At 37.6% G+C, this 13,472-nt stretch overlaps 1 protein-coding gene across 1 annotated transcript in view; it reads right to left on the bottom strand.

Moving 5' to 3' along the window:
* The window catches only part of Vps13B (vacuolar protein sorting 13B), a 136,110-nt gene that overhangs the window by 44,474 nt on the left and 78,164 nt on the right, over positions 1–13,472 (bottom strand). The window contains exons 31-36 of the mRNA XM_083126671.1: positions 10,925–11,094; positions 9,705–9,913; positions 7,963–8,144; positions 7,579–7,723; positions 5,858–6,010; positions 1,905–2,169 (exon numbers count right to left, since the gene is read on the bottom strand). Coding sequence (XP_082982797.1) covers positions 1,905–2,169; positions 5,858–6,010; positions 7,579–7,723; positions 7,963–8,144; positions 9,705–9,913; positions 10,925–11,094 — 1,124 coding nt within the window. The remainder of the gene's footprint in view (positions 1–1,904; positions 2,170–5,857; positions 6,011–7,578; positions 7,724–7,962; positions 8,145–9,704; positions 9,914–10,924; positions 11,095–13,472) is intronic.

The following is a 13,472-nucleotide window of genomic DNA, read 5'->3' as shown; positions in this document are numbered from 1 at the left end:
TTAAAAAAGAAACTAGTTTCAAAATAAGAACATCAGCATGACTTAGAATTGTAATAAGAGATAAGCATGTATCTTATTATTGTAATTCTGTGGTAGTTCTCAAGAGAATCTCTAATGATTGTCAAAATGATATACTCTTAATTAAAACCCGTGGGTCGACAGACCTGTAAGGGCTTTGGCTTATCTCTTGGCTGCCATTCTCCCTCACACAATCCTACCTAGAGGTGTGGAGATCTTCAACCACTGATGGGGTGATGTGGGGTCAGCACATTGAACCCTCAGCCGTTATAGATTTTTATGACTGGGTTAAGCTACTCACTCGTAGCTCCTCAATTTCCTCATGATGGTGGGTTACCAGCGGTCCTATACACAGGCTGAATACACAGAGAGTGAACCCAGGTGGACTCGAACCCATGCCATTCCGCAGTCGGAGTCCAAAGCTCAGCACCTTAGACTGCATGGCCACGGAGGAGAACTTTATCTAAACTTTTAATTAGATCAGAATTTATGAAATGTCAAGGTATCTCTATTGTGGTATTGTAGTCTAAACACTTTTGTGCATTTGCATGTAACATATAACTAACTTTACACCCAGTCACCTCTGCGTATCCACTGATGAGACACCAGACCCAGGCCAGAGCTCCTTGCGCAGAAAAATTCCTGTTCAAGATCATCTACTCTGAGAACTGAACATACCTACCAAGCGTATGACATTAGTCATGCTATTTCAGTTATTTTAAGTTGCTGTTCTATCTCTTGGGTTAATTGTAATGATGAGATGGATGATGTGACAAACATGATGATGCCTTAACTAGGGTTTGTTCACACCTGGAACCTCTGGCTTCATAACACAATACACTGACCAGTCCGACAAGAGGACAGGTGACAGTAGTTATGTACAGACGAGGACAATAATAATGGATGAAGTGTTCATTATCACATTCTTTCATTCCATTATCTGCACTGTGAGGTTGAAAAATTTAAACAAAAACCTTAATAAGCATAGGAAAAACTGCTGTAGTATCAGCGTAATTTCATTCCTTTAAACAAGCATGGATGTAGGAAAAATAACAAAATTAGTGATTTACATTTTGCTCACCATTTTCTTTATAGTTGATTTTACATAACTATGTATTGAGAATAAATCTGCATACACAAAAAATAAATAAACTGCCTGTTGCAAACCGAACTACTTCCTGCAGCGATAATGAAATTTCAAAAAATGCTTGCACAATAACTTTTCTGTATTCGTGTTTGTCAATTTGGGTCTTCCTGACGGCACTGTGGTAATCAAGAGATCTCAGGTTCAATTACTATGTGGAGGCATGTCGTGGTTTGGATTCCACTTTAAAGTGTAGGTTAAATGCTGATTAGCCTCTCTATGCATTAAGTAGACTTAAAACAAAGTTTGACAAACTCTATATTTACTTGAGACACTCCCTTCTGTTTATCGAACTGGGTATTTGGAATAAAACTGCTTCATACCTATACCACAAACTTCTTTACAGTTCTGTATGATGTTGCTCATTTCAGTAAAACTTAAAGCAACATCTCAATGGAAAGCATCTCTTACGGTTGTCGTGCTGCTATCTATCTATGCCCCGTGACAGGTTAAGTTTGCAGCAACATTTCACACACGTAGACCCAAACGTGCATGCAGAATATAGTTCCACTGAAATACTGTCGTTTTCTCGCTGCCTGTGACATGAACAGCTCGACGGTTGAGGCAAGATTGGCATGGGAGATGCTGAGCGCCGTTCTCGCATGGATTAATTATACATAAAACTTGCTGCAAACTTAACCTGTCGCGAGGCTTAAATTAGCGTTGTGCAATCCTGAATCACTACGAATAACAACTGGGATCTTGCCTAATGATTTTGACTCATGAAAAACATTCATCTCACCTTTAACAAGCCATGCTTCGTTAGGCTTCAGATTCTCTCCCAGAGGAATTTCGCCAGACCAAACTCCATCCACACCAAAGAATTTTATGCGGATTCCATGGATTACACCAGGATTCATGATGAGTGAGGCTGGGGTAGAGTTTCCTGGAACTATGAACTTTTGATCTCCCGCATCATCAACCTTGTTAGCACTATGAACAGTAGCTAAGATTTCAAAGTGCTCCTTCAACAAGTTAGTTATCGCCAACTGACCAGAAATTACAACCTGAAACAAGAACATAAATTTAAATTCATAGTACAAGCATGGTTAAATTTCACTTCTTGCACAAATAAAAAACTCCATGTAACGTGCGAAAAACATAATTTATTCACCAATCATTTTCAGTCACTCTACCACCATTCATAGAACACTGTTGGTTGACATTCTATCTATTCGATAACAGATTAAGTATAACGATATATGTGGCCCATTGCAAGTCTTAAAGTAGACCACTTAATGTGCTCTGCCACCAAGTTGGCTTCTGTGAATGGTGGTAGTCACACCAAAATTCATAGATGAATATTTTTTTTTAACTTGGACATCACGGTTGATGCTATTCCCAAGAGATTTACAATTTTTCTAGCATGGTTTACTGTTGATTAGTATTGAAGCAAGGTTTCTTTGTTGTAGCTACATGTTGTACTGTCTGATTCATAATAGTATCCAAAGTTATACAGATTCACTGAGACGATGTAACTATTGAGCATCTATTCATTAGTGTTAAATACTAGACCAATCAAATGTTTAAGCAAGTAATGGACATTATCATTGTATGACCAAAGTAAGGCTGAGCTGGTACCACTTAAAGAAATACTGATGCAAATGCAATATTCTTACCAAGTGCTGTTAATTTCAATACAGTCGAATTTCAATTTTATGGTTTCCAAGTACTTTAAAACTTGAATATGTAATATTTCATTGGAATTATACTACACAAATCTATCTGCTCCTTCTATTTTTAAATACTCACAATCTCACATACAAGATAACCAGCATAACAAAATAGCTATCATTTAAATACAAAATCAATATTCTTTTAACATAATTTTGCAGACTGGCTCTGGCTCTGGAAAAATACCCGCTGGAATCAGTGATTGAATTCCAACCCATACAGTCAACTCTTGATTCTACGACCCCGGGTATAATGACCCTTTTCCCGGGAACCGTGAAAAATTTAGAAAAAAGTTTAAACATTGAAGGAAATCGGCCGAAAAATGCATTTTTTTCTTCTACTCATTCCCTTCACGAGAGCTCTACCGCTCACAATTGGGTCTGAACTAAAAATAGACACCACCACACCATGCTTGAGTGATATCCAATAGCACTTGACCTCTGCCCTCCCAACCCTCAAGTGCACCAATGTTACCCTGCACCCGACCGCTGCTACCCAATGCACCAGGTTTGTTTTGCCACGCTTGCTCTTGGATAAGTGAGAAGAGAAGATCAAATGTGCTTGAATGTTATTTTAAATCTACCTTGACTTGTTTCCTTGTCCTAAGGGCTGCTGAAAACTTGCTGGGGAGGGGGGAAGGGGGAGCTGACCGAAATGACTGCTGGACTTGCAGTCTTTGCCAATGTGTATGGCACATTTCATCGATAAATACACCACCTTGAAAGAAAAGATCACAGGAATGTTCCAAAATACAGACACATGGCGCCTGGTAATCTGTCCAGCTCTGACCTAGAGTTCAGCAGGTTCCCGTGAGTGAGCAACTCTTGGCCTTGTAGCCGACAACTTCCGGAAAACGCTTTCATTCAAAACGTGTTCTTTGTTCCATGTAACACTTCATAAAAAAGTGACTGTTAGAGATAATCAAAACCACATAGGCCAACTAAAGATCGTCAAACTGCTTAATGCATTGTCATCCAGGTTTCCATAAAAGTTTACTTCGATCTTACGTTCATCATAATCCCACTTCATACGTTTTCCTAATTGTGTCGATGTCGTAATATCTGCCAAAAAATTGTTCCGTTGGCTGACTGACTTCTCCCTCTTTTTCTGTCAGCAAACGTGGGGGGAGGGGCGATGCAGATTGTTTCAGCCAGGATTTTCTTGCTCGTGTGTGCACACGGGCTGATTACAGGCGAGGGTGGAAGTGGACCCACCCCTCTTCCTTTCCTTTGACGTCTAAAATGGGGCAACCAGTTCTGGATATATTCTTGAAAACGAACAAAAAAAAAAAATAGAAGTAAAAAAAAAAGTGACCTCCCCCCTTTCCCAGCTCATACTCCGCCACTGGTGTGCACGACAATGTTGATAATTGCAGAATTCAGGTCCTACTTTTTTTTATGCTGTTGTCTGCATAGGAAATATTGCCTGTATTATTGTCTGTTGCATGGTAAAATGTAAAGCAAGGGTAATTTCTTTCTTCTTTACACTGCTGTTAAAAGTTCCATCTTCAAGAGTTGTGTTATCTATAAAATGCTGGGATTTTTCTCTTCCCCCATCCGTTGCTCGAACTTCCAGCCGGTCTCCTTGTTTTTACGCTGAATCTGGCGCCAGTGTTTTGTCTAGTGTCTGCAAAGCTCTTGATTGCTGATAACAGCAATGACTCATCCAGCGCGAAGGAAAAGTTATTGTTTTGAATCTCCCAAAGCTGTTTTGATTTGACGATAACTAAATAAGATCTCCAGAAAGGAAAACAACAGTTAAAACAACTTCATGTTCTGCACCTTCTGTTCTGATAAGCATAACTGTAAATTTAATTTGCATCAGCCTTTTTTTCATGTGAAAAAAAAGTGCTCAATGTAGGAATGGTCGCTGAGACCGATTAAAAAGACATTATTCAAGGGGAAAACGTTTGGAGGACCGGATGTTTGGCATCGAGAATACTCCTAAATCCAACATTAAATCATCGATTAACGTGAGAGTAAATAACGATCTACCATTTTGATATGTGAAAATGTGCAGTTTCATAAAGCTTGTTTTAAGTTCATTTTATGCTGATGGACTAATAAGGACTAAATATACAGTTTAAAGTGAAATTCAATTCCAAACCAGAATGATTATCCACTGCGACGCTGTTTAATGACGTGTCATAGAATATGCGTTGGGTGAAAACAGATCGCAAGTTGCGCATTTCCTTTTTCACGCTAGATTACAACGCAAGTCAAGGAAGGAGTTTGGACTGCTCCCTTGAATGGGGGAGGGGGGGGAGGTGAATGAACTTGGCTGAAGCAAAGAAAACGTGACTTTTTTTACGATGTATTTTACACATCTCAACCAGAACAAAATTTACAGCCCCGCTCTTTTTTTGTCTGGTGCCTAGAAATGTTGTGCTGTTTCTCCCGAGAGATCTAATCTTATCAGATAATCTTGTAACAGACAATGCTCCAGTAGACCGGTATAACATCCAACATTCATTCTGCGAGATTATCTCCCTACTTTTGCTGGTGCCAGTCTGACTGGTGACAGGATTCTTTGAGTTTCGCTTGCAATAAGCGAGAGACCCTTTCCATAGGTCTCAGTGCAAACGGGTTTCTCATGAACTGGAATTGTAAGAATTTCCTGGAAAAGCAACGACTGTGCACAATTGAAAGAAAGTAACATTATTTTAAATCCTTTTTTGTGAAAATGTTTTCATGTTCTACTTTCCTTCTCACAACACGTGTCCTGTGCATAAGAGGTTGTATAACTACCAGGATACATGGTGTTACCATCTCCTAGGCATCTTTGCGTCTGTTTGAGCTCCGCTTAAGCTGAAAATTGCCAATAACGACCCCTTCAAACTGTGAACTGTGAAAGGTCGTTGTATCAAGAGTTGACCAATATTACTGGTTTCGAGCAATATTAATGTCAATATCACCTCTAAATCAAGAGATTCTAATGACTTTAATCTACAACCATTGAATTATTTTAAAGAAGGTATTTTCGGTATGCAAAAACTTATTCATTACATATACACATTCCTACCTGCTTCTGAGTTGCTGACAATGGTGTGATTTTGATCACTAAAGCAGCTTTATAGCAGCCATAATCAAGATTGTACAGCTTCATACCATCGTTTTCCAAGTTGAATGGTTCTCCCCAAGCAAAGCCACATGATTCGAGGCCAACATGAAGCAGCTGGAAAAATACATATGCAATTATTTATAACATATGCCATAAATGATGTCATAAAAATCAAGATTATCTGAGACAATGCCTAATTACTGTTCCATTTCAACATATTAATTAGCAAATGTTGGGGGATAAAAGGACCTTAATTGTGATCAGTCATGAAAGCTGTTCTCACTATGAACAAAAAAAAATGGCCAATATGAAATTATAACCAATATTGGTGAAACATTAGTAACAATATTTTACTGGTAGATATACTATGATGTACCCGATATTTCTTTCATTGATATATGTAACTAGGCAATTGCAATATGCCAGGAATTGACAAATATGAATTATTTTGCCGATACAGATAGAAGCAGGTGTGCTTCTATGATGCACTCCCCCCCCAAAAATGTAGAACATTCGCACAACCTCCCCCTTGAGCCGAATTCTTTACTCTCATTATTATGGTCAGACAAAATTTGCGAAACAATATAATGCAGACATATTTAAGCAATATATATCTACTCTATGTACTTTAGGCTCTCTCATGTTTGCTAACATAAAATGTACAAAACTGCTTAGGCTCACTGCCATTGTTAATGTACTGAATCAACCTTATTCTTAATAGTTTGTCTGCTTGACTAGCCTCGTTGTAATGCGAACAGAATGTCCCCCCCACCCAACCCCACCAAAAATAACACTTCTAAAAGCATAAGAGGTGGTATTTCATTTCAACCCCATCGCCGTGATCACCCACAGGGGTAGAAAAACTGTACATAATAGTTATAACTTAAAATCAATAACAAGTTAATCAAACTAAACGATCCGCCCATTTTTGTGTGAAGATATATATAATTGGTATAAATTTTTGTCCCCCTCAAATATTCCCATGACGCAGGCACATCATAAAACCCCCCCTGTGGCCACCCCTGGGTAGAAGTATCAATTGAAAATTTATCAACAACAGATATTATACTAATCTGATACAAAGTTATACATGCTCCTTGAAAAATATGAATGGTTCATTAACTTCCTTAATGAATGTAAGTAACCAGGCCTTTGAAGCACATTTAGAAATTTATTTTACAAAATGAGGACATATGGATTAAATGTTAAATTCATATAATTAATATATTTTGGATCACTAAAAATATTGGTAATTTTACTAATAAACCAATAGCGATGGAGTACTGACTAATTTGTTCCATCCCTGCTTTAAATTCATTAAAGAAAAAAACAAAATAGTAGAATTTTGCACTACAGTACAAGCTATTTATATAAATATCAAACTGGTAAAATCATCACTAATTTTACTGATAAATCAATCAATATTGCCAACATGAGTCAATACTAATATGTAACAAATTAATCTGTCCCAACCATAAAATACACACAGCACACATCTTCACTTATTTGGCTAAAAAGTGCAGAAAACAAAATGACTTTGAGTGTGTTAATATGCACTGTTGCATGATAGTCATTAGATCATTCATGTGTAACTTTATTATACATAGTTGAAAGGAAGTTCAAAGTCTGGTGCTTATGCTACTGTATTATACAATTGTTTAAACATTATGTTTGCTACAAACCTGTTTTGCTTTTTGCGTTCTCCACACATAGAAGTGAGCCTGTCTGCTTAACAGCAAAATACTTTCATCTGTGTCAACTTGACCCAGCTTCATTACGTCGACTGTGTCATTGCAGATGATATACCTTGTAATCAACATCAATGAACTGAAATGAAAGAAAAAAATGTTTTTAATTATTATATCTTGCCTTGTAGCATTTTATCTTAATAGTCTGTTGTCTACACTTATAAAACTGTATTTTGTGTACACAGGCTATTCCTCTCTATTTCATGCATTGAACATATTTGCAAGAGCCATTTACAAAAAAAGAATTTATCATATTTCACTTAACTATATATAAAGCAAGTATAGGAATTCTATAATGTAGATTAAGATATATATTACCTCTCCTCAATTACTGGATGACCTAGTATTTTTGCAAGGACTGTGTTCCATATCTGAGTGGACACTGTAAGTGTGTGTCCAACTGACGGCCCAAAACGAACTACAACTGGATCGGTTAAACAAGATACCTTTATGTATGTTGGTTGTTCTGTGGTGATGTTCTTATGAAAAAATAGTTTTGCCTGTAAAACAATCAAACAACTCATAAAAATTTACAGTATCAAGAGATAAAACCTAAATTTATTAGTTTCTAAATTATTGGATTCAATATTCAGACTTATTTTATGTTCAAGGCCTCCCACAACTTTGCGTTGCTTTAATCTTCATGAGCATAAAAATTGTGAATGGGGTCATCAGAAGCAGTTTGAAAAACTGGAATGTCTATATTGAACCTAACATGTTTAAGCACATACAGAGAAAGACAACATTCTAAAATAATACATATACAACCTCTGACAATAAAGTTCGGTAAATGATCCTGAATATCAAAAGTACATGAATTCTTAATGAAACCTACCTTACTGTCCTTCGAAATAGTCCCCTCCCTTAGCTATGCACCTTTGAGAACGGCTGTACATGCGTTGGAAACTTTTAGAAAAGTCTTCTTTTGGGATGGTGTTCAAGACCCTCATCTCGTTCCATTGGTTGTCCGGAATATCCTCATTTCTCTGACCTTTCAAAGCGATTTTGAGGCGTGGGAAGAGAAAGAAATCTGGAGGATTTAGATCTGGTGAGTATGGTGGATGGTCAATTTGCACCACCCCCTTCTTAGCCAGAAACTGTCGGTTGATAGTGGCTGTCAAGGCGGAAAAATCACGCATCAAGACGATGTTCTTTGACAGTGATGGCATGATCCACAAGGAATTCATACTGGAGGGAACAACAATGAATGCTGCTAGGTATGTTGAAATTCTGGGGCATTTCATGAAACGGGTACAACCCCAGTACTCACAACAAGGTTCATGGTTTCTCGTACACGACAATGCTCACCCTCACACAGCCACTTTCGTCTGACAGTTTCTGGCTAAAAAGAGGGTGGTGCAAATTGACCATCTACCATACTCGCCAGATCTGAATCCTCCAGATTTCTTTCTCTTCCCACGCCTCAAAATTGCTTTGAAAGGTCAGAGATTTGAGGATATGCCGGACATCCAATGGAATGAGACGAGTGTCTTGAACACCATCCCGAAAGAAGACTTTTCTAAAAGTTTCCAAGACATGTACAGCCGTTCTCAATGGTGCATAGCCATGGGAGGGGACTACTTCGAAGGACAGTAAGGTAAGTTTCTTTAAGAATTCGTCTACTTTAGATATTCAGGATCATTCACCGAACCTTATTGTCAGAGGTTGTATATAGCTGAATGACAGACAGTTGATAAGAAAGTCTTATTTGTAATTGAACTAAAAAGCTCTCATCTGGTGGGAAGATGACATTTATCCCCCAAAATGTAATACCAAAAACAAACAAAGGAAAAACAACAAAAAATGCAAACGACAATCATGATCACATACAAAAAAAATTCACTTTCCTGGCCATTTCTTTTAAAAAACCTACAAATTCTAGACCAAGATGAAAAACTTATTTCTACTGGCATTACTGATCATGTTAACCCCTGCTATTGCAAGCATAGTACAACTCCCCATTGATATTCCAAAACATCCACATTTGATTATGGTTGAGCTACACAACTTTCTGTGTGTGCCATAACCTATTTCATACAGCCAGTTGAGTTTAATCTTACCTTAGTTTCAAATGCTTTTATGACACAATGCTGAGTTAAGAAGGAATAATCAATGACATCACATCGAACTGTTCCATGGAAGTCAATCAACTGTGAGTCATCCCAGAGACAAGAAAGAACATTGACAGCGTCTAAGGCCACAATCATGAAAGGTTGCATGTCTGGCATGCACCCATCATGAACAAACAAGTCTAAAGGCTTGGGAAGACCTGAAAAGAGAAAATGCTGTATGAAAATGCCCAAAATAAAGGCAATTCTACACAATGATTACTTTACAATTACTTGAACAATGGTATGTACCAAAACTTAAATTCTCAAGTTTTCCATCAAAGAGATATGCCAAAGTCACAAAACAGTTACTACAGTAGTAGCTAAGCAAGTATATCTGTCCATCAATTTTTCTTTTCTGAATCTTGTAATTTCTATAAATGGTTACTGTTATCAAGTACAATGATTAGAAATAAAAAGTGCAAAATGAACGATGCGGAAGTTAATGTATTCACCAGTTGCATGTACTATATCATTAAGAAAACATGAATGCTGGACTTCAAACCAGCTGTTTGAAGCCCGAGGTGCCAGGTTCAAACATCAGTTAAGGTATGGATGTATCATTACGTTTGTCCCATTGCATTATTGCAATTAACCAAAGAGGCAGGAAGGCAACATAAAATTTTAAATATAAATTTAAAAAACATCCAATTCACTGTCATGCCGACCTCTATAGTGGAGTAATGCCAGGAGTCCCAGGTTCGAATCCCAGCCTGGGAATCCACCAAAAGAAGATTACATATGACATGCAAGTTTTTACAATATGAATTTGAATTTGAATTTGAATTTAAAATTTTGGGAGCGTCAGCACTTAGGCTAATTTGCTCCCGTCACATTATACGGGGTCCAGCCCCTTACCATTACAAATTACAACTCAAACGTTGCATAACTAAAAACTTTAAAACCTTAAAATGTTCTGACTTGTTAAAAGCTGAGGCTGTAAACGCGCACTCAGCACACACAAGGACATAAAACAGGACAACACACACAAAATTATACTGGCAATAGCGCCAGTCGCCAGAGCCTCGTTAGTCTCTTGTCCAGGGTGCACTACGTGGAAGTGAGGTTGACTTTTGGGTGCACTACGTGGAAGCAGCACCCCTTACACCCCTTTTTACAATATGGATAAATGTTCAACTGTAAACATCACATTGAATATGAACAATACTTACATTTCCCAACAAGCGAAATATGGTTATGGAAGTGAAATTGCAGAGAAGAAATGTTGACGGATAATTGCACTTTTGGTACAAGGTGTGGTGAGAAGTACGAATCCACTCTCATGCATGCTGCCAGGGCACGGGCCGATGCAGTCAGTTTTGGAAAATAATTTTCTTCATTGCTAAAGAAGAAAGAAAAATACTTTGAATATGGTGTGCATGCACTACAACAACATAATCAACATGAAATAGAATGAAAGACTTTGTAAAGGTAAATAATGCATTATATCTTAGATTATGACAACATACATTGTTAACAGATTATTATTTCAACCAATTTATGAGATGGTTTAACTGTATCATTTAAAGATATTTTTCTTGTATGTATATATTGCTTGCACTGTAGAATTATACCTATTGTAGTTTGTATGTAAGGCACCTCCAGTGGACTTTTTCAAAGAGAGACTGCATATTTAGAAATTCTGTTTACAAAACTAATTAAATTTTCTCTTTGCTTGCAGTAACGTCAGAAAATTGTAAAGTTATGGTGAGCATTTAATCCTTTTTTTAAGATTCTGAATTCTGGGGATGATACACTTAGTCCCATGCAGGATATGATGACCAAGGAGAGTGTAAGAAAAAAAATATCTGCATGACAAAACTGAAAGCTCTCACTTGAAACAGTGTATATGCTTTGCTAACACACATCAGGGGATGGTACAGATAAATCAGTATTGCCAATAAAGGCACATCAACGTATCAGTAAAATTGCCAATTTCACCAATTTCATATTTTTACAAATAGTAGGCAATTTATAGCAAAGTTCTGCCATTTTGTTACTTCATATGCCTTTGTTTTGTACAGTAAATGTCTCAATGTAGAGTTTAATTTTCTAAGGCAAAATATGTTGCAATCACCTTATTGCATACATTAGTTAAACAAACAGGACATTTAAGAAGTGTACTGGATCAACAGATTATACTTTGTCTGGATTGGCAAACATTTCATCAGTCCATTCTTTTATTCTTTGAAAAACAGATTTTGTGTAAAAACTATACCGGGTTATCCATTTGGGTATCGATAAAATAAAACATTAATAGAAACATAAATGTGATGGTAGGAAAATTTTCGTGTTGGTGTTTTCATGTGAAATGTGGGAGTTTTGCTGTAGTGTGTTGGCAACAATGAAGTTTGAACTGATTCGTTATTGTTAAAATGGCATTTACGGACCAGCAACGGGCTAAATTTGTCCCTCGGTATGCAAAGCGTGCAAGTGTTACACAAGTCCAACGGGAATTTCGTCATCAGTATGGTGTACGTAAAGTACCGAAATACTATATTGTTCTGGTATCAAACATTTGAAGAAACCGGTTCAGTGCTTAAAAAAACATGCAGGTGGTCGCAGTCGTAATCTTGATAGAGAAAGAGCTGGTAGTGAAGCCATGACAAAGAGTCCAAGGAAAAGCTTAAGACGACTGTCTGCAGAGATGAATGTACCGTATACATCTTGCCACCGTATTGTTCCTAAGTACCTACGTCTTTATCCATATCGCATACAATGCCTACATGCCTTACGCAATAGGGATCATGACGCCTGCTTCAATTTTGCAACCTTTATTGACCAAAAGATGGAAGAAAATGTAGGCTACTTGAACAACTGGCTCTTCACAGATGAAGCAACTTTTCACGTCAGCGGTAGAGTAAATAAACACAACTGCATTATTTGGGCCAAGGAAAATCTCCATGTCTCCTACGAGCTGGAAAGGGCAAGTCCAAAAGTTAATGTGTGGTGTGCAGAGAGTCGCAATAAAGTGTATGGACCATTTTTCTTTTCTGAGAACACAATACGTCCTATTCCTTACTTAGACATGTTGCAGTTCTTTATAGTGGCCCAACTGCGACAAAACAACAACTTGAACATTGTGTTTCAATTAGATGCCTAGTACTGGGCACAAGTGGTTTGTGACTTTCTTGACCAACATTTCAATCGTCGTTGGCGTGGCCATGGGGGACCAATTGCTTGGCCTCCTAATTCCCCAGATTTAACCCATCCAGACTTCTTCGTATGGGGTTTCGTTAAAGGCACTGTCTATTCACAGAAACTCACAGACATTGGGTTCATGATTTGAAACTCAAAATCACACAGGCTTTCGACAGAATCAACCCAGAGATGTTACACCAGACGTGGAATGAATTGAATCACTATTATGAGTTGTGCAGAGTTCGCAATGGAGGCCATGTAGAAAACTGAAAACTGTACCAAACTGTTAATAGTGTATAAAAAGAAAAACTCCCACCTTTCAGTCTTTTGAATACAATATTTCAGGTAATTACATTTTACCAAAACAATTTCACATCCATTTTATTTTATCCATACCCAAACGGATCCCCCTGTATTATGATGTACATATCCTTACTTGTGTTAAAATCTGAATAAAAAGAGAATAAATCACAAAACCTGGAGACAAAAAACACTGCAACACTATTGATGTTTCGAAGATATTCCATCCCTACCATCAGGATAAAAGGAAGGGACAGGGGAGGGAGGGGGGGAGGTAAG

Source organism: Lepisma saccharinum, chromosome 8 (genome assembly GCF_977018435.1).
Source record: "Lepisma saccharinum chromosome 8, izLepSacc3.1, whole genome shotgun sequence".
In the NCBI taxonomy this organism is placed as follows: Eukaryota; Metazoa; Arthropoda; class Insecta; order Zygentoma; family Lepismatidae; genus Lepisma; species Lepisma saccharinum.
The sequence above is the reverse complement of the archived record's forward strand: the minus strand, read 5'-3'. Positions and strand labels throughout refer to the sequence as shown.